A 22,455-nucleotide genomic window follows, 5' to 3' on the forward strand; every position below is an offset into this window, starting at 1 on the left:
CATTCCACGTGAAAAAAGTAAAGAAACCTAACTGGTCTGCTGCTAGAAAACCATACACTTAACCTTTCTACCCTAATCTTTATTATTATTACCTACCCTAATCTTTATTATTATTATTATTATTATACTATTATTACTTATTACTATTATTACTATGACCAAAGAAGATTCTGTACTATCTGAACAACTCAATATTTAAAAATAAGTTTTCTCTGGGAATGCTCTTTTAGAAAATCCAAGCTTCACCCTGGGAACTAATTTTCAAGATAGGTTATCAGAGGTTTGGCTCTGTTATGGTCTCCTATTATTAAAAAAAAAAGTGGGATATTGGGGGAACTCCGTCTTCAAAGTCATCCTGGAACATACAAAAGTTTTCTAAGCAAATGTGTCCCTTCCGTCTCCCACTTTGGTAAGCGTGGCACTTAAGACTCCCCCTGAAAAGGGGGGTGTCATCAGGAACGTCAGCCAATACCGTGTTCCCCTCTGGCAGGAGGTATAAAAGATGCCCACAGGAGGTGATTCCAAGTTAAGCCAACAAAACAACTAACTATTCAGATAAGATTTTTTTGAGGCAGAGGGAGCTTTTTCAGGAATGGATGGATGAAGAGCACAAATGAAGGCACACATGCGCTAGTGAGAGAAGCTTCATGTTATCCCAGGGTTTGTTCTAGTGACCTACTCAGAGCAGTCTTCCTCTTGGGAGTGGTTTGGAACCCAAGGTGGAGAAAGCCTGAAAAGGAACCAAGAGTGTTTTTTAGCAGTGTTGCCACTGGACATTTACGAAGTGAGACAGTGCTCAGCAACAAGGTCTCCTTTGAAAAAGAAATCGTTTGTACTTATGAGTGGCCGGTGTTAGAAGTAATGAAGTGTTTTAAGCGGCTGACAAAAAATAAAAGCATTGTTGGTCCCGGTTCTCATTCTTTAGATTCAAAAGCCCATGAAATCTGGCTGCTGGAGACAGAGGAGTAAAACGCTTCTCCCCAGCCTGACCCAGCTGCTGGCTTAGTGAGCACCTTCCCCCTTCATGAACAAGTCCTCCGCTTCCGTAAACCCAGTCCTACCATCCAGAGCCCCCAACAGGAGCCCTACTGCTGTGAACTCAAGTTGGTCTGACTTCCAGAATAAGGAAAAGCAAGTCTATTCGCAGCTAATTCCAGTCAGCAAGACAAGTACATTTACAAAAGGCCACACTCCAAAAGTTCTTTCTGGAGGAAAGGCATTTGGAGTTCATAGCCCATGTTCCCACAGAAACCATGATAAGTAACACCTGAGGGCACAAAGGCTTCCGGTGGGCGGCCAGGGCCTGAGGCACAAGTATCTGCAGCAGGAGCAAGACAAGTGCCTTCCGCTGAGAGCAGGGGGTAGGGGCAGGCTTTGGGCATCTTGCCTTCTCTTTCTGCTTCTCTGACCAACACAGTTCTTTCAACAACACTCTTCCTTATTGTGCCTTCCATTGTTCACTCAAGTCACCGTCCTGTTGTCTGCCAGCACCGGCTTTCTTAAAACTGCTCTGAAAAGAGTTATCAGGGGCTCCTTAGGCCACTCTCAGGGAGCTCACTCTCCTTTTCTCTCTCTCCCTTCGTCGGAACTCCCTGACCCATCATCCCACCTCCTGACCACTTCTCTTTCTCACTAGTTGGTGCCTTCATCTGTCCATCTTTAATGGTAGTGGGGTTTGGCGGGGGGGGGGGGGGGGATTGGCTCAATAATATGCTCTCTTTTTGTTCTACCTCTTTCTCAGGGGGGGCTCACTTATTCCTATAATTTAAAATGCCTGGCATATAATAAGTGGTTTCACTGCTACCCTTCAAACCTGATTCAAATGTCACGCCCTGTCCAAAGCCTTAGCCACCCTCCTCCACAATCCTGTCCTCTCCCCGAAGAATCCTCTCAATTTGTGTTCTCGAAGTACTTTATATAAACCTCCAGTATAGTGAGACTGGCACAACCTACTATATGGTTAGAAGCTGGTCTGCGGCACTAGACTGTGAGTTCCCCAAGGGAAGAGCCGATTTCACGGAGTTTTAGTCTACAGAGGCACTAAGGGTACTCAAGCACAGACACAGAAGACCTGGGAGATGTCAGGATCCGAAAAAGATGATTTTTGCCACTTACGAGTTTAACTCACACTTAAGTAGGAAAGGCAGACATCAAAACCAACTAATAAACACCAAGAGGGGAAAGTGCAATTATTTGTTCGTTCAGCCCATCGATATGTATCAAGCACCTATTATGTGCCAAGTATGAAATTAAGTACTAGAGATACAGGATAAACAAGATAGACAAGGAAAAGAGATGTGGAATTATATTTTAACAATCCCTTAAATAGGAACTGCTTCTTCTATGTCAGACCTTCCTAAAAAAAGGATTTCTCATTATCCTCCAACATTGGACTTGACTTTTTTGGTGGTTCCTTCTTAGTCATTTCATGTATGATGAAAGATTTGTGGAGCAATACCCTTTTTTTAATATTCCCCAAAGAATCAGGTATGCATTGAATAGTGAGTGAATCTTAAAGCAAATCAGGCTTCATTTAATAGCTTTTAAAAGGTTATTTTAGGAGATAATAGGTGCTACTGACATAAACATGTAATAAAAAATTACATGGATCTTAAAGGGAGGATAAAAATAGATAATACTTCCATGATTTTTCTTAGCTTAAATGAATAAGAATTTTAAGTTTAAACTTATAAATAACCAAGCAATGTTCTGGATCCAGGAAGGAATTTCCCTGGTAGTCACCTGCATATTAAGTATACATTTTAGTCTTAAAGTTGGGCAATACCTTCTTCCATGGCTAAAGAGGACAACTTAAGCCTTGAAATTGTAATTCTCATAGACTAACCATGAAGTCATCAGAAGTTTATAAGCCAGCCCAGATCTTAAATTGAGCTTCCAGCATTTAGATCAGGTACCTGAAAACAGAAAGCAGATTAAGGCCTTGGACTCTCCAATCATAGCCTATTTCTCCTTTAATGCTCTCAGAAAATCTTCTGAAATTAAGTGTGCCTTATCCTCCAGCACAGCAATCTGTTTAAGGAACATGTTCTTATTTCCCCTGACAAATAAACCAAGGAGAACCAAAACAAAAAACAAAAAAAAAAGTGGAATTTGAAAATAGAAAAATCATGGTAGCTTCATATATCTGCCTCTGCAAACTTATTCCAATATATCTAATGATGTTTTCAGAGGAAAGTGCAAGTCTACTATATAGCAGTGGTCTGGGAAAATCAAGGCATGGCAACACATAAATATCATAGTACAATTTTGCTTCAAAATCCCCAAGCAGTGTCACAACACAGTGGCAACAGCTTTTGTGTTAACAATTCTTTTGCTTCTGGGGCTGCCTGAGGATAGCATCTGGCCCTACTCGGCCCTCTCCAGATGAAAAATGAGTGGAAATGTGTAATTAGAATGACCTATAAGGCTGAAGAATTAAAAGATTATCTATCAAGAAGAATGTTCACTATACATTCACCAACATGAAACCTGCTTCTTTACTAACACTTGACCAAATGCAGAGTCCTGAGCTCCATGCAGTCTGGAACGTGTGAGGTTATGCTTTCCCATTACTTACTTACCTTTCACCAAACAGTGAAAATATGTGTCAATGCTAGAGGCAAACCAGGGAGATAAGCAATATCTTACTTCTAGTTCTAAGTGTATAAGAGATTTGGCTTAAGTAGAAGAGTATATCACTCCTAACAAGGTTTTTTTGTTGTTGTTGGTTTTTTTTCCTAACAAGGTTTTACCTTCTCAAAGATTTCACAAATGGGCACAAATGAGCCATAGGTAATGACGGTTATAAATATAGTCATAAAACTCCATGAAGGTTACTTAAGCTCAGCCACCTACAAATACTTATTGGGAGTTGTCTGTCTTTTTCCTCCCTTAATGTTGCCTGAAACAAAAGAATCAAGAACAGAAGGATCCTGACTGAACTTTTAAACTTCCCATAAATCCACTCCCCAGCCCTGTCATTAATGAACCCTGATGAATATTTACGTTAGCAGCTTTCAATGCTCCTGCAATTTGTCTTCTTAATGCATCTTTCCATCTAATTCATTTCTTCAAAAGAATCTTAAAAAGTCAACTTTGTGAACATACTATGTTAATGATGAGTTTTTGTCACTTATCCCTTCGTGTGACACAAAATTCATAAAGATTAACACTTAGCACTATGCCATTTGTTTGAACACATGTTAAATGGCCTAGTAAACACTAACAAAATATTCCTGGAAATTAAGTCAAAGGCATAAATGACTGCAAATATTTCACAATGTTGACAACCCTTAATTTCAGACTTTGGAAACAATGTATATCTGCTGGTTGACATTCTAATAATCACAGCAGTATCAATCCTCAGGTAACCCACTCATGTGTCATTTTCCATGATTAAATGAATTTTCTACAGTGCTGATTTTGTAAAGGAAAAGAAGAGCTTGAGGTTTTCTTAAAAGTTTAAGCTAGCATTTCCTTTCCAATTTTATTTCAGATTTACCAACTGCGAAGTGTACTTTAAGCACACAAAATATTGGCAGCACTAAGTTGTTTGGCAAGAAAAGTCAAACCAACTATTCTTGTCATAACTCACGTGTAAGCTACAACATTGTTCTCTAATTTTACTAGGTCAAGCCAAGCAACTTTTACTGCAACCATGCTTTGCAACTACTAATAAACTCATACATCTACATGAAGTGTTAAAGCTAGTCTCCCTACCTCTATAGATTGTCTACAAACCTCTTTGTACTCTCTGAATGTATATAAACAGTAAGCACTGGGCCAGTGCATCTGGGAAACTGTCCAAGAGTTCCTATCAAAACTGAGATCCTACTGTCTAGCCCTGAATAGCTGAATTTTCACTCAATCAACCAAAGCTAGACTCCCAAGACCCAATTCCTAAAAATCTAGGAACTGTTGTCTTGGTAGAACTAACATATGTTAACTGTATGAATGTAACTCACAAATAATTAGAAATGTTATTTAAAGTAGAATTCATAAATATGGTTTAAAACCTTCAAATGTACATAGCCCAGATTTCAACCTTAGTCATTTCTTATGTATACCACAGTATAGATATCGTTCTACATCAACAGTATATCCAATTCATGTCTGCCTTTATTATCTAAATGAATTTTGTTTATTATTCTCATTCTGGCCCAGCCATTCAGTAACTTGGCACTTGGGTTCACTATTTTCTGTCAACCAAGCACCATATACTTCAGGCATCATCAACAAGTAATACAATTTTATTTTATTTTATTATTATTTTTTTTTTATGGTAGTCACAGAGAGAGAGAGAGAGAGAGAGAGAGAGAAGCAGAGACACAGGCAGAGGGAGAAGCAGGCTCCATGCACAGGGAGCCTGATGTGGGATGCGATCCCGAGTCTCCAGGATCGCGCCCTGGGCCAAAAGGCAGGCGCTAAACCGCTGCGCCACCCAGGGATCCCCAGTAATACAATTTTATTATCAACTCCAGGTCTAGAGAATACAAGTTGAAATAATGGTTTAGGTCTATTTCAATTATCTAAAACAGACTACTTTTTTTTTTTTTCTCACAAAATGAAAAGACTGATACAAGGAAAATTGAAAGACAGATCAAATTCCACTACTGGAGGGGATCCCTGGGTGGCGTAGCGGTTTAGGGCCTGCCTTTGGCCCAGGGCACGATCCTGGAGATCCGAATCCCACATCGGGCTCCCGGTGCATGGAGCCTGCTTCTCCCTCTGCCCGTGTCTCTGCCTCTCTCTCGCTCTCTCTCGCTCTCTGTGACTATCATAAATAAATAAAAATTTTTAAAAAATTTTAAAAAAATTCCACTACTGGAAAAACAATATATAAGAAAAGAAGGCTCTAAATCTCAGGCGATAAGTCCATTTGCTTCCATAAGAGTCAATATAAAAAAAAATTCTTGATTAAAGAATTCTAATACTCCCTTGGAGTTCAATTTAAAGAGATTTTATCAATATTTACAAAAGATCAATATTTACAAAATATTTAATAAAACCTGGGAATTTACTTAAATAATTTGCAGTATGATACGATTTCATTAAAAATAAAGTAGGGAGCCTGACAGTTTACAACTGTGTAAAATTTTTATTTTCAATGCATTCTCACACACAGGAGTAATAAACATTGTTCTCCTGTGTATTGTTCAATGAAATCACCCACATTATGAAGTCCTCAAAAATATTCCCTTTGATTTTTCACTTATCTACTACTTAGGGCATCACTGTGCATCTGGTAGGCTCCCAATATTTATTAAATTGCTGAATTCAAGGGGTAAGACTATAAGATCATGAAAGGCAGAAATTGTACTCTTTTAACCTAATTTTGTGCAGACTTCAGAAAGAAACCTTGCAGATTTTAAGTAGTCAACAAATGATTACTGATTAAAAGACTATATTCATGGGATTAATAATAATTTAAATGTTTTCAAATAGAAAGTTTATTTTTGAGGAACAGGAGAACAGTTATAAATGAATAGACTCTGGAATCAGCATTAGGTCCAAAACTTGGCTCTGTCCCTTAGTGACAATGTGACACTGGGAATGTTGATAATCCTTGCAGGGTCTCAGTTTCCTTATACGTAAAATTGATTCCCTGATGCTACTTGCCTCATAAGGCAGTTAGAAAGATTGAAAACGACCAGGCATGTACTGTTTGGCACAGCACCTGGTGCACAGTAATGTACAATGCCCATTTGGGTATGACTTGCCTTAAATGACAAGACCAAAGTAAGATATTTGGCACGTGGAATTTTACAGCAATTTGCAAGCCCTCTAAAATAAGGACTTTTTTGTCCACCAAAAACCAGACCTATTTGGAAATTACTGAAGCTCCCATCAGTAATGATGATGATCTCCTAATAGAAGAAGGAAACTGGATTTGCAGACACTGCAAACACTGGTGTATTTCCAACTTGGTTCCGACCACATCATTTGTACCTCTTATCACATCCAATACCTACGCGACCAATACCCTAACGTCCAATTTGCACGTTTCCTGACCTGAAACAAGTACATTTAGGAGCCCTGGCTTAAAAGGGGGATTCTGGGACCTTCGCAGGTGAATCACTATTTTAGATGGCAGAGAAGCTGAGAAAAGAAAATAGGTCCCTTTAAATCAGGTTGGGTAAGAAGACTAAAAGAAACCATACGCATAGAGCCCTGAGAATGATCCACCTTCCATGAAGAAAAGCTATGGAAAACTTGGAAATGGGTAGAAGAGAATATTGGGTATCCTTTCAGTGGAGAGCTGGCTTTGTGCAGCACATCCTCTGGGAACTATCTGATTTTAAAAGGATGTGCCCTCTGATTTGTCCTGCTGGCATGAGTCCCTTTTATAAGGCTACTAGGACAAACCTTAAGTTGTGCAGACCTGATAGCAATGCAAATAATTCTTGTCCACAGCAATACAGCTGACTACTGCTGGGTAGAGATACAGTTGATTTTCATCCTGTAAAAAAGGTAACTCCAATATTTACATTTACAGATTTGCCTGACCGATCAGTAGTCCATCTTGTATCTATGAGCAAATTCATTTCAGCATTCCTGACTGTATCACTCCTCAAACTCCCCCTTAACTGATCTTACTGGTTTTCTCATTACATAATGAGTTAATTAAATATTTGACTTATATTTGCAGAAAGCCATGATTTCATATTTTCAAAAATTATAATTTTGCATTTCTGGTGAAGGAAGCATTTTTCCCAGGAGAAGAAATTGATGTGGCAGAAAGGGGCTTTTAGTTTTGTCCAGAACACTTTATGTCTCTAAAAGGGACAGAGAAGTGACACGAATGTCAAAATGTTTAACAGCTACTGTATTTAGGTATTTACTGAATGAGGGTTGTAAACCATTTATGTACTTTCTTTATGACAAAAATGCTTCACAGCTTAATTTTAAGAAGGATCTTTTCAAAAGAACTAGTTGGGTGGGAAAGAATGGGAGCACAGGTAGCTCCTCCTGAACTTCTTCCTTAGCATCACGTTTTCCCATGGAAACAAATACAAGTAATAAGCTTCCATCCTCCTGCAGGTTTACACCTGCTCCTCTTCCAGGATTCTTCAGCGGGACATCACGTTAAGAGGCACATCAAAGGCAACTGACAAACGCTCACGGAATTGAGTTACTGAGAATATATGCTCTAACATTAGAGAAAAGTGATTCAGACTGAGGCAGAATTTCTCAGGGAACCAAGGACAGAAACTGTCCCCAGGCTATGCTGTAAACCCAGCTCTCAGTTCCCTCGAGAGAGAGGTTTGTTTTGGTCTACATTGGCAAACTGACAAACTGTGTCCAGAAAATAGCCTAAGATGGACCTGGAGAAAGCCCAATTTATACCTCCAGCCCCAGCACATGGCAACCAGGACTCTGCCAGCCTCTAAGTTCCCTCTTTGGTACTGATCAAGAACTGTCAAAGGCAGCTTTCTAATGGGTTGTTTTACAAGGTTATTAACAAGAAGTCACTGAAATGTGTTAGCAAGAGGAGATCAGGAGTGACTCTGCTTCTCTCTCTCTCTCTCTCTCTCATGAATAAATAAATAAAATCTTTAAAAAAAATTTTTTTAAATGAACACATGGCCTGAAGTTCACTTATATTCACTAGGGTAGCTCTCCCCCATGTTTCTTAAGAGTTCTTAGAAGCAACTAAAAGTGTTGGGAGAATACTGATATGAGTGGTCACAAGCATTTTAAGAGATTTGCTATGCAAAGGAATATAACTTCCCTCCTGTATGAATCATATACCAAAGGCAACTGCTGCTTTACTGTTTATTACCTACTCTATTAGAATATGTTTGCTTATAATGGAATGTTTACTGTTACCTTGTACAACCTATGGCATTCAAGTTACACAGATCTGCTGGGCTACGATTTTCAGTAGAAGATGCTGTTAACATGTAAATGTTCTCTCCTCCTTTTCTCTCCTCCCCTAAGAAAATCACCAAGATGTAGCCTGGATTATGTATCTCTTAGTTTTTATGTCTTCTTTTAGGGGAAAAAAAAAACCACTACAAAACAAAACTCATATAAGATGCAACTACTCACTTTATAAAATGTTTGGAATAATTAGTTAAGACCTTAAAAATCAGCCTTGTCTCATAACCTTCCTCCTTCTCCAATGATCTGGCATATCTTTGGATCAGTTTCTTCAGCCAACATCTCCAACCAGAGAGAAAAGTTACTACATTAAAGCAACTACAGAAACCAATGTACTAGAATTACCAGATTTAATTTTTTTAAATTTTGCTTTGCTTTTTGTTTTATATGCCACTAATAAAATTTGCTAATTTAATTTTGCTCCTTGAAAATAACAGTATCTTTCTTAAATATAGCCAGTTTTCCCATTTAACTATATCCAAATTAGGAGCGGCAAAACGGTTTTTTCAAGATGCACCCTTCCCAAGGCTGTGGGTTCTGGGTTTCTTCCTGCAATCCTCCAAGCTGTGGGTTCCTGCCAACACCGCCTACCCCACCTCAATTACCACAGGCTCACCTTTCATCTTGCCCCATGCAGAGTGGGGTAGTGTTTGAAGAGACTACTGGGACAACTACCTGGGAAGCAGAAATAGTTGGTACCTGTCGGACATTTGCATTTTAATGGGCTTTGCACCTGTCAATTCCCCCTTGCTCCACAAAGAAGCTGTGAACCAATTTTATCCTGCAAACCAGAAACAGGAACTGAACAGGCATCTAATGAGGGCTCTGATACAGGAAGCAAAGGACAGTCCCCATAGCCACCAGAGGGGAACTGACCTATAGCAGAAAACTCCCAGGAGGCTGGAACCAGCCAAGGCCACTGGTGAGACAAGGCCACAATTGTGCGCTTGTAATTAGGCTTCACCAGGAGGTGGAACCCACTGGAACTCCCAACCGATGAATATCTCAAGCAGACCAAAGGTGACCACGCTGAGAAAAGAAATCAGGATCCTAAGAATCTGGAAAGGAGGGGCAGTCATGACAATCTGTGATTGACAATCTGGGGTAAGAAGTGGGTGCTCTAAAAACAAATTTATTTTTATGCTTTAGAATTTTCTTTTTAGTTTTATTTTTTTCCAATTTTCTAGTAAAGCTCTTTTTGGAAAATTATAATTTTGCTTCAATTAACCAGTTACCACCCTCTCAAAAAAAACCTCCAAGAAACCCCAAAGAAACAAGAGGAAGCCCAGTGCTCTGCATTCACAGAGGATCAGTGGCAATTGCTCCAGTGGTGTGCCAGCAAACAATTAAAAGCCCAAAGAACAACCAGGTGTGGGACACCACTAGGATTTTTATTTTATGTTGTTTAAAGATTTTATTTATTTACTCATGAGAGACACAGAGAGAGGCAGAGACATAGGCAGAGGGAGAAGCAGGCTCCACACAGGGAGCCTGACGTAGGACTCGATCCTGGGACTCTAGGGTCACACCCTGGGCCAAAGGCAGGCACTAAACCACTGAGCCACCCAGGCATCCCACCACTAGGATTTTAAAAAATATCTTCCTAACCAGAGTTTTTCCTTATGAGATTGTCTCTGTTTACTCTTTGGATAATTTTGCTAAGGCTTGTTACTTGTGCAAAGAAGCAGTGATGAAAGACATGAAAGGACTACAAGTTGGTTTTACATCACAGGTTCTCAAAACAATGCCCCATTGCTCTGTTGATTCACCCGTTCTTGGTGAAATGGGGGATAAAAGAATAATGAGTTTTCCCATACATATTATTTTTGATTCTAAGATTATGCCTTCCCTAATTGAATGTAAAGAGGTCTTTTCTTTTTAAGAGATCAGGCCGTAGGTTGCTGGTTGTCGAGTTCCCTCTTTCCCTATTCAGTAACCTTACTCAGAAAAATGAAGGTTGACAAACACACATCAGTCTTCCAATTTTTTTTAACTGGTCCATTGGAACCACTATTTAAGAAATACAGTCTTTACCCTCTCCCTCAAAATACATGAGACAATATATACAAAAGCTTCCCTGGATTCAAAAGTAGAATATGCAGAAGTGGGCTGGAGGACCTTCTAGAACTTCTCAGTCCGGGATAGATGGGAGACAAAGATTCTGTTTGTTTTGCTTTTTATCAAATAAGATTGGAAGTCTCAAGGAGCTATGTTGGGAGCAAGTGGAATCAAAGCCCAGAAAGTTCAGATGCTTCTCCAGGGACAAGGTCTACAAGGGTGACTTTCATGGCAAGCCCAAGCAAAGCAGGAACATAACAGAGATGAGATTATAAAAGCTAAATTCTTACCATTTCAACCAGCATGTGTTTCCTTCCTGCTACTTACTGTGGCAAAAGGGTGAGAGCTGAGAAGCAGGCTGCAATCTGCAGGGAGCCTGGCGATAGGAAAGACCCTGATACATGTCACGGCTGGCAGGTAGGGGAAGCACAAGCAGCCTATCGAATCCCGTGCCCACTGAAAGGGAGTGGAGTGGCACTGAGCAGAGCAACGTCCCTGGCTCTTATAGCAATAAGAAGCCAAGAGCTATAAAAGTCAGGAGGGGAAAGAGGGGAAAGAAGTTTGAAAGAGATGAAAGCGTTCATGGATCCCTAGACTGCACACTTCCTCCCAAGCCAGTCACCAAGTACCGAGCGCTGAACATCAAGTACTGAGCACTGGGCATCACCAAGTGCCCAGCAATGGAACATCACCAAGCATCCTTTTGCTCCCCTGTCTAGCTCCCTTCCTCTCCCTGCAGCCTTCCCATCCTTCCTGTGTCCCTTACCTCCGTACATCCCCTCCTGCCATCCTCAACCATCCAAAGTAATGCTCCTCCATTTGGCCAGATGTTACCAGAAACTAGATGAGAGCAGAAGTTACTGATTTGAACACATGGAGAGATGTATTCAAAGCCCCAGTTTTCAGTCACAGGAACACAACCTTCCTGAATGTTTAAAGTGGTGAGTGCGTTCCATACTTTAAGTACACAGAGTTAACAAGACTTCTCACAGGCTAGTCTCAGAATCTAATCATCATTTATAATGCCGCTTCTAAAGAAAACTATGCTCCTGGTTCCCAGCAGCACCCTTAAGTCATTTCATCTGAATGAATGAATATAATCTCTTTATGGTTCAGGTTCCTTATAAACCAAATGGGTGGTGGGACAGGGGGACAATGAAGCCTATTCTAGCTAAACTTCACAGAACTGATGTTCATTACAAAGATAGATCTGTCTTTTAAGATGCTGCCAGTTGGATGTGGCTACCTAAAAGAGTAGCTCTGTATCACTAACATCTGTATCACTGACATCTCTTCGCTTTTATAGCAGCTTACTGCCTACAATGTGGGGGGGGGGGTGCGCGGCTGGGAAGGCGTGTTGTTAGCTTTGCCATTTTGCCATCTCTGAGTGATAGTCTTCTATACGTAAACATGAATTTTCACAAAAGCTTTGATAGAACATTAGTTTCCTCTTAGAAGTGAAAGAGAGAATGACAAGTGTAGTCAAAGAACAAACTAGATTACAGTTAAACAGTAATCAAATAGAAAAAAACCTTTAACTGCAATCTACTCTTTAAAAAGACTCCAGGACAGGACAGGGGAAGGGGATAAAAATGGAACCAAGCTTTAAGCTCTTGTCCATTCCCATAAACTGAGCTATTTCAAGTTAAGCAGTCCTTGTTCACACTTCCACCTCAGTTCAGCTATCACCTCTGAACCCATCTGACCCCTAGTCTCATTCTAGAATCCGTTTCCTGGGACCCCAGGCATTCTGTATGGACCTTCGCAGAGGCTGCACCGCTGCCAGGCTTTACATCAGATGTAACCCACCCACTAACCCTATTCCTTGAGGGGCCAAGAACATGATATATAAAAGCAGTTCATTCACCTCAAAGGAGTGAAATAATTCATTTTTTCTCATGCAATTTTAAAGTACAGAATTGGAGAGCTGGAGAGAATTTCAGAGACCAATTGTTCCAAGCTTCCACTCTTTTTCTGAGATTTTCAATGACTTGCTCTAAATCGGAGAAGAACCAAAGACCCAAATCCACACCTTGACATTCTTGTTCTGATGCTCTGGCCCAGCATACCATGCTGCCCTACCTTCTGCAAACTCACAGAGTTAAAAGAGGGAATCTCTGAAATTTAGTTCAACTTCCCCCTCCACTTCGGCCCTCGGTCAAGTTTACAGGCCTTCAGAGGCGATGAAGGGCTTTGCTCACAATTACGTGGTTCAGAGGAGAGCCAGGATGGAAACTCAGATCTAACTTTAGGGACAACGTTCTTCCCAATATATCATAGTGATTCAACTTCTCAGTGAAGGTAGTGAATGCAGAACAAAAGAAAGCATGGCCCAGGGGCCAAAAATCTCCCCAGGCTTGCCTTTGTACAGCTTGAAAGCTAAGAATGGTCTTTTACATTTTTAAGTGGTTGAAAAATATTCTACTAAAGAATTTGAAATTCAAATGTCTGTGTCCATTAATAAAGTTTTACTGGAATACAGCCACAGTCACTTGTTTAGGTACTGTTGTGGCTGCTGTCGTAACAACCGCAGAGTTGACGAGCTATGAGAGCAAACCGCAAAGTCTAAAATATTTACCATCTGGCCCTTCCCAGAAAAATGTTTCCCTGGTGGAGGAGGAGCAAGCGCTCCCTCTGAAATCAGAAGAAAAGTTCTACTACCATCCAAGTTGGCAGCCGTCAGTTGAGAAAAACAAAGGATTTGGACAAAACATACCATCTTCATTTGGTCACATCTTCAGACTCAATGACAGGGCTCAGAGTTCATTACCATGAGCATAAGTAGGGGTTAAACTGGGGCCTGCTCAGGTTGAATGAAGCAATGGATGGGAGAGAGATGGCTCAGAATGGCTCAGAAACGAGTCTTCCCAAAGTGTCCTCCCCATGATTCACGCTGCACCTCAATGGCTCACCAGGTCCCCGCCAGCTCTCTATCACATGATTCCAAGATAGAGTAAATCAGCCCAGCTAAATGGAGGCAGCAGCAAAGATGACCTTTTAGAGTCAGCCACCTGAAATGGAACCCTGCATTGATCAGTTACTACCTGTAAGTCTAGGCCAGTTATAAAGTCCTTGGTTTCCTCATCTGAGAAGAATAAGAAGTACTTCCTTAATGGGCTTGTTTGGGGGATTAAAGATACAGTTCAAATGTCGGTCCCCTTGTAGTCTTCCTTTGTCTCTTTCCCACAAACAGTTATTTGGAGAACAAACAGTAACTGTGCCATGTTAGGAAACTATCTTCCAAATTAGCCTAGAGTTTAAGATTTTTTATTTTTTTAGAGTCCTATAAAAAATACAGAATCTATCAGAGCAATAAAAATAGGCTCAGTATTTGCTTGGGTGTTTTCCTCACATATCTTTCAGTTCTTTGAAGTTTCTTCCAAACTATAATCCAAAAATAAGAGTGCTATAATTTTTAGAAAAGTTACATTTATGCAATTTTTATAGCAAGTCACACAAAAAACTGAGCTATAATATATCATACTCAGGTTCAGTTCTGAAGACCAAGACTGTAAAAAAAATACCAGCACCAGAAAGCCCTGGTTTATTTAGTCTGACTTCTTTAACATGAAGTTCTTCTGGTTCTTAAAAATATTCAGTTTTGGCTGAATTCCAAAGCTGACATAAGCCTACTTCAGGTGTTTTGAAGAGACTGAAGAGAATCAGAACTGAAAGCAAGTTTGGAATATAAAACCTTTTACGTGATCACAAATGCAAGAATCTTATTGTTTGAAACCACTGTTAAATTTTCCGCCCACACTTAGAAAAAATAAATACATGTATGTTCTCATATTTGGTTGTACAGGGTACTAAAGGTTAACTTCAATAGCATGTTAATATTATTCCCAACTTTAGCAAGCAAATAGCTAATTGCATCAATCACTAGAACTGCAATGACAGTTTCTGAAATATGTGATACTTGAAAAGATAACTTTTTTATGGATTACATTGGCACTCTATTTTTTTAATTTTACATTTTATTTATTCTTTTAAGATTTTATTTATTTATTCAGAGACACAGAGACAGAGAGAGGCAGAGACACAGGCAGAGGGAGAAGCAGGTTCCACGCAGAGAGCCTGACGTGGGACTCGATCCAGGGTCTCCAGGATCACGCCCCGGGCTGCAGGCGGCGCTAAACCGCTGCGCCACCGGGGCTGGTGGCACTCACTTTAAACAAACTAATTTTTAGTTATTAAAATAGTAAATATTTTAAACAATGTTAAATTATGTACTTTCCAGCTCATTGTGGTATATGGGGTAATAATATTCTCCCACCAAAATCCTAACAAAGACACCACGAAAGTTTAGTTCAAGTGACAAGGTTACTGCTTTTGGAAGTAATTCCTTAGAAGTTCAAATCGGTTAAGACTAGAACATCCAAGCTACTAAATATGTTCGAGTGAAAGGACTTGGGAAGATCACGACACGACATGCAAATGCGTATAGATAGACTCTGAGAGCAGCGGGCTGCGTGGTTCCTGTTCTCCCAACACCACACAGAGAAAAAATGAAAGCGTCATCTAAAATAGTCACAGGTGTATATATAGAAGGGAGAAATGGGCCAAACCTAGCAAAAGAGAAACCAAGACCCCAAATGGACAAAGGCTGATGGGGCCACTATCTCGCACTACTTTAGAAGTGAAAAGTTCTTGAGGAGGGGCCTCCGGACCGGCTCCAGCGCGGGCCGGCGGGTGACCCAGTCGGTCTAGCACAAGTACACAGGATCTTGCACCCGCACCCACTCTTCCCCGGGGGCAGCGAGCGCCAGGAGCAGTCACGCAGCGCCGCTCGCTGCCCCTAAGGTGGGGCAAGAAGTGGGTAAGGAGGAAGCACGCCTGCCGCCTAGGAAAACCTTGCCCCGCTGCGGGCGGCCAGGGAGAACGTGGCCCCTGACCGTGGAGGACGCGGAAGGGGCTGCCCACGCACCTGCGTTGTAAAAGCGGTCCAGCACCGTGGTTTCCCCGAAGTCCAGTTTGCCAAAATGCAGGGTCTCCAGGGTGGCGCCCACCGTCTCGCACGCCTCCCGCAGGCTCTGCAGGGCCTCGCTCTCGGCCACCACCAGCTGCCCCTGGCTCGCTTCGTTGATCACATAAGCCACCGTGGTCCGTCGGCCGCCTCCGCCACCAGAGCTGCCCCGGCACCGGGTGGCGCTGCTCGCAGAGGTGGCAGCCGGACAGCCGGCGCCCGGGGCGGCGGCACTCTCCACGTTCCAGAAGCTGCCCGGCGGCGGCGGTGGTAGTTGGCTCTCCGGGCCCTCGGCCGGCGCCGCCGCTCCTCCCCTCCGGCAGCTGCCGCCCTCGGCGAAGGGTGGCACGGAGAAAGTGATGCCCTCGCCCGCCTCGGCGCTCATCTCTCCCGGCCGGGCTGCGGCGGCGGCGGCGGCGGCGGCGTCCCCCCCAGCCCAGCCGCACCGTCTGGCCAGCCACAGCTCCGGGCTGCTCCGCGCGCGCCGGGCTAAGCAGCTGCCATCGCGCGTCGCGCCCTCCGCACCGCGCCGCCGCCTCCTCTCCGGCGCCCTCTCGCCCGGGGGCACGCCGCTACCCGGCGGCGGCTCGCCCCTCCTCGGCGCCTCCGTGGCCGCGCCGCTCGCCCGAGGCAGGGTGTAGAGTACGAGCGGTGGGGACGCCAGGGTGAGCGGGAAGGGACCGCGCTTCCTTCTGCTGCCGGCAGACAAGTCGGCTCGCGAGCCCGCGCCGCCGTGCAGCTCAAGGGCGCCGCGCTCGCCGTGCGGAGCGCCCTGGCCCCCCGGAGCGCGGCTCCCGCTCCTTCCGTGCCGGGCGCTGGGAGGGGCCGGGGAGGGCGCCCGCTGGGTGGGGAGCTACCTGGCCAGCACCTCTCGGGCGAGCAGGCTCCCCGGGCTGCGTCCCGGAACAGCAGCCGCCGCAGCCGAAAGGACCCGCCTCCCTCCTCGGCGGCAGCTCCCCTTCATGGGCTCTAGTTCCTCCTCCTCCCCTGGCCTCGTTTCTCGCCCGAGCGCGCCGCGGCCGCTGCGTCCCAGCGCCAGCCTCGCCGCTGGGTCTCGCCGCTCCCCGCAGCCGCTCGCCCAGGGGGCCACCGGCTTCTGCCGCCCACTCGTCGCGGCCCCGAGAGTCAGGGCCCGCCCCGGGGGAGGGCGCTGCTGGGAAGCTGGAGCCGGGACGAAACCGGCCGCGCCGCGGCTCCCGGACCTCGGCCAGGCCCCGGGCTCGGCGCGGGGCGGGAGTGCTCCGCCGTCACCCACCGGACCCCCACCTAAGAAGACCCGGAGTCGGCCAAAGCCTGGAGCGCGCGCGAAGGCAGCACGGCGCACGAAAAAGAAAAAAAAGAAAAAAAAAGTCTCTCCGGAGAACACCCGGGGCTCCGGAGCTATCGGGAGGCTCTCGCCCCGGTCCCCGCAGCCAGGGCGCCCCCGTCCGGCGCCTGGCGGCCTCGCCCTGCGCGCGGTCTGGTTCGGCGCGCGGCGCTCCAGCGCTGGGCTGCGCCGAGGGGCCGGCGTTGCGCAAGGCCGGAGGATTTCCTCTAGCGCCCCGCCGCGGGGGCCTATATTGGACGGCAACGGGCGATCGATTCCCGACCGTGGCTGGCACAACTTATCAGGTCGGCCTCCGCTACTTTCCATTAAAAAAAAAATTGCACTGGCAATGTTATCGTTAATGAGTAATTGACTAGGCCTAACTGCTGAACGACTGAAGCACTCTCATTTAGGTTCTTAAAAGGTACCCCCTCCCGCGCACGCGGTGTCCTATGCTTTCAGGAGACAGAATAAGGGATCTATACCCCACTCCGCAAAGCATCACCCACCAGATGAAAGGAAATTAAATGACATTCTTTATTTTTTTTTTTTAATTGCATCACGGCAGAGGTTGGGGAGGATACCTGGATTGCTTAAGAGCGGTAAAAAGGAAGAAATCTACTTTGGAGAGCAAAAACATACATCAGGTCTCAGAGAACTTCCCAAAAAACACTCTTAATTGTTGGGAAAACCGGTGAAAATTGCAGCGAAATAAAGTAACAGCATTGGACTTCCCATCTCGGAGATGGGAACCGAGATAGGGAGTTCTATGAATAAAGTAGAATGATGTAAATTATTAATGCAAATTAAAGCTTAGAAGAAAAGGAAGGATAAAACAGTTGAGTAGTAGAGTTAAAAGAAGGAAGGAAATGGTAATGAGGAAAAACACCTAGCAGCAACACAAGCATATCCTCAGCGAAGCAAATGACATTAGCTTTTTAAAAAAGGTTTGTAAAATGATAGAAGTAAATTTATAGTAAGGAAATTATATGTAACTGGGATCTATACGATCCCTGTCTGCTTGGGGCTTGATCTCATTAGGAAAGTAGGTATTTAGTGCATCAGATAGCATACGGGAGCAAAAATATTAACAGGCTGCCAAAATAAAAAGAAAATACTTAAGAATACAGATATTCATATGAAGAATCAAGTCTTGTCCTGGTACAGAATTTTTTTAAGATTTTATTTATTTATTCATAAGAGACACAGAGAGAAGCAGAGACATAAGCAGAAGCTGGAGAAGTAGGCTCCATGCAGGAGCCCAATGAGGGACTTGATTAGAGAACTCCAGAATCACATCCTGAGCCGAAGGCAGATGCTCAACCGCTGAGCCACCTAGGCATCCCCTGGAACCGAATTACATGGAATCTGATATAGAGCACATTGAGGAATATGATAGACTCGAATATGGATTTGTAAAATATTATATATTCTTCAAATTTATATTTAATATTTTTAGAAGCCAGGTACATAATATAAATATTAATTCAAGGAGTATTTCAGAGGAAACTAAAATAATATGAATCAGATGCAATAGTATGTGGTTATATTACCTTAATAAATGTGAAGAATTGAGGGTATTAGGTAACTCACTGTAAGCTCATAACTTCATATTCTGCATTGAGGAAGGAAGGCACCCAAGGAAATGATAACATATTGCTTAGATCCTCTCATAAATAGCAGACTTCTCTAGAAACTTTTGACAAGGATTAAATCACAGTCAGTAAATGACAGAATTATAAACATTCTATGGTATCTTTACACTTTCAAAAGACATGGCAGCAAAATTGAAGTCTACCAGTCAAAATCATATTTTCACTCAGAGTCTAGTCTATTTCCATTTGGAAATTAGGTCTTGGGGGACATCTTTGAGAACATCTACAGGTAGAGTAAAGAATTTTCCTAATGAAGAGCTAGAGAAATACAAGGGAGAGATTTTTGCTTCTGATTATGACAGGTTAGGTAATTCCTTCTGACTAAATAAACCAAAGAATGCTGGGGAAAAAAATTGAAGTTTAAAGTAAAGGCATTAAAGAACTAATGAGATAATGAAGAAATATCTGGCCAGATTCTGGAAGAGAGGCCAAGGATCTGGGAAGGTTTTCACAGTTGGGGCTGCTCTGGGCCTGGCAGTTTTTGTGAATCTGAATTAGGCAGTGGAAAGGCTGAACTACATTTTTGACAGCACCTGGAAGGACAAAAGCAAGGATGATATAATCAAGAAGAAGTAGGGGTGAATGAAAAGTAAAATGACTCTTGTGTGCATAACACCCAGTCTCCAGGTATCAGAGTAACCCAGATAAAAAGTCTCAAACCCTGAAATTGGTTTAAGGTAATTCCAGACATTCAACAGGTAAAATTTACCCAGAGGAAGATAACATCATCTGGCTCAGGAATTATTTCTACAAATATAAGATCTGTGCATGTAGGCAACTTTTGAATGCATGGTAGAATGGTAGAGGAGGAAGAGAATATGAACAAAATCCTGACTTTGACAGGTGTTTCTGAGTTCTCTCTTCCAGTTCTCTTCCAGTTCTGATCTGGAAGAGAGAGAGGATATGCTTTCATATCCCTCTAATCTCTGCCTGGGGAGGCTAATTTGTGTGAATTTTATCAATGGGCTTCCTTGCTTTCTGTTTGCCAATTGGGTTGGTCAATGATGAGGCCAAGCAGGGGATATAAGGGAGGAAGAGGATTGAGACTTTGAGTCACCTCAGGCTGGCACCATGTTCCTGAACAGGGAGTCATTGCTTTTCTCAAGGGGCAGATCCTACAGGATCCACTTTCTTACTGGGCCTTATAACTTACCCTCACCTTGGCCTCTGGTACCTAGAAATGATGATACCTCTGAAGCCATTGGCTGCAAATTGTAGCACAATCCTTTGACACTTCCTTTATACCTCTTTACACACCTTTGTAATTAGTCTTTTTTGCAAATAAACCCACCTCAAATTGTCTTGTTTCCTATTGACTCTGATAACTACTAATGAGCTTTTAGAAATTAGAAAACAATGTAACCTGTTTCCTCACCCATAAAATAAAGGGTTGAATTAGATTAAACTGAAAATCCTTTGAAGCTCTAATGTGCTGTGTTTAAGTATTCATTTGAAATACCAGTTCTTGGGGATCCCTGGGTGGCTCGGTGGTTTAGCGCCTGCCTTTGGCCCAGGGCACAATCCTGGAGTCCCGGATCGAGTTCCGCTTCCGGCTCCCAGCATGGGGCCTGCTTCTCCCTCTGCCTGTGTCTCTGCTTCTCTTTCTCTGTGTGTGTGTGTCTATCATGAACAAATAAATAAATCTTTTTAAAAAATGAAATACTAGTTCTTATACTAACTTGAAATGTGTAAAGAATGAAAATACCACTGGGTAGCAAAATGGTAGATGGGGAAGCTTTCCCTTTATAGAAATATTCTAGCAAATACACTGAATTTGGATCCACGTATGGATCACCAGTAGTCACTAACATCACTTAAAAGAGTAATAATCAGGTATGTGCTTCCTGACAGAAAAGCACATCACCAATTATGAAGTAGTCATACCAAAAGCAGTGGGCATGAATCTCATAAAAGCCCTTGAATCCAAGGCTAAGATTCTACAACTAATTCCCAGAAATACAGAAGACCAAAAGAGGTCAAAACATTCTAGAGATGCAACTTGCAGAAATGAAACTGTGGGAAACTCTGTAAGATGAAGGGCTAATTTTCTTACACAAGTAAGTTACTACCACCATAACTGATGCAAAGGTCTTTGTCTAGTAATAACATGGTCAAATGCATCTTAGGGCCATTTCCAGTTGAAAAATGGCACCACACCAACTGCTTTATGTGCATATCTCCAGTTACCCATCTAGATAAAGGAGCCCAAAGGAAAAAGATTACCCAGCATCAGAAACAAAACCAGGGTTTCAATCCAGAGCCTATGCTGTTATCCACTGTTCCTTATCATAATGAAAGATAAGGCTGCCACTTTAGAAAATATCAAACAGCTGCCTTTTTTTGCTCTGGTGTGAAGACATGCAACCATTTCATTTTCACAGCTGCATGAAGTTTAAAGGAGGGGCAATGAGGCATTGAAACAGTCCACTTGCCCAATTTGGAATTAAAATATCATGTCAAAAGACCATCCTTACTTGTTACTCTGGAAGTTGTACCTAGTAGTTGTGTTTGCAAGCTCTTTCATGAAGCCAGGGAGAATGAAGTCCTGGGAATCTGAAACTAAAGTCAGTGGGGGTGGATGCTGTTTTTGTTTATACTTATCCAATCACCACCACCACTACTCTTAACTGCTACTTTTATTACTTTAAAATTACTCTTAATACTACTACTACAGTACATGCTTGATGTGGTAATTGCTAAAAAAGTTTGGAAACCAAGGCTGAGGACAGATTTTGAAGCATCTTGATGAAAGATAAATTTAACTTCATCCTCTGAGGAAAAGAGACATTCAAGGATTTTGAGCAGAGGAGTAATATAATTCAATCTATATTTTAGAAAGAAAACTCTCACTGATGTCGACATCCGGGCCTGCAGCTAAATACAAAAGGAAGTTGAGAAGCTTCTACAATATTTCTAACCTGGACTAGGGAAGGAACAGTGATCTTCTTGCATCTCACATCTCCTCTAATGGAAATGATTTTTGGTGGAATCTTTGATATGCTTCTTCTAAAAGCATATTTGCCAACATTTTAATTTCTCTTTATGTCCTAGTGAGTCAAGGCGGTTTTAACACAGAGAAAAGAAAGTTCCCTTCCAGTTTTGTGAAAGGAAGACCAAAGCCTCCTCTATTTAAAATTGCCCCATGCTGCCCTGGGTTCACCCACATACTTACCATCTCCATTGTCAGACTGACTAAAATTCTTACTATTAAAGGCATCCCAAAAAACAAAACAAAACAAAAAAATTTTTAAGAAGGCATCCCTTTCACTTAGATGAACAACTCATGAAAAATATATACATAGGGCCACAGTAAGAGTTTTTGTGTAAACAACAGAAACCAACTCTGACTACCAAAACTTTTTTAAAAATGAACTTTTTTGCAAAGATATTAGGGCTCAAGACATCAAAGCAAGTCTGGGGCCCAGGCTCAAAAATATATAAACCTCAAAGGCCAGGAACTAGAGCTGAAGTCACTCCACAGGAATAGTACCTATGACTGTATCACAGCTATTTTTTTTTTTCAACACTACAATTGTTAAAGATGTAAGTCCTCTAAAATTAATAGTGCTGGTTCATGAATAAATAAA

At 42.6% G+C, this 22,455-nt stretch overlaps 1 protein-coding gene across 3 annotated transcripts in view; it reads right to left on the minus strand.

The window, feature by feature from the left end:
• Positions 1-16,999, minus strand: part of MAP3K5 (mitogen-activated protein kinase kinase kinase 5) — a 194,546-nt gene extending 177,547 nt beyond the window's left edge. The window contains exons 1-2 of one of the 3 annotated variants that reach the window (XM_077894294.1): positions 16,765-16,999; positions 15,869-16,527 (exon numbers count right to left, since the gene is read on the minus strand). In XM_077894294.1, the coding sequence (XP_077750420.1) occupies positions 15,869-16,527; positions 16,765-16,871 (766 nt within the window). In that variant the 5' untranslated portion in view covers positions 16,872-16,999. Of the gene's footprint in view, positions 1-15,868; positions 16,705-16,764 lie in introns of those variants that run through there. The other 2 variants (XR_013377302.1, XM_077894293.1) reach the window with 2 other exon arrangements.
• Positions 17,000-22,455: the final 5,456 nt, after the last annotated feature.

Source organism: Canis aureus, chromosome 1 (genome assembly GCF_053574225.1).
Source record: "Canis aureus isolate CA01 chromosome 1, VMU_Caureus_v.1.0, whole genome shotgun sequence".
Classification (NCBI taxonomy): Eukaryota; Metazoa; Chordata; class Mammalia; order Carnivora; family Canidae; genus Canis; species Canis aureus.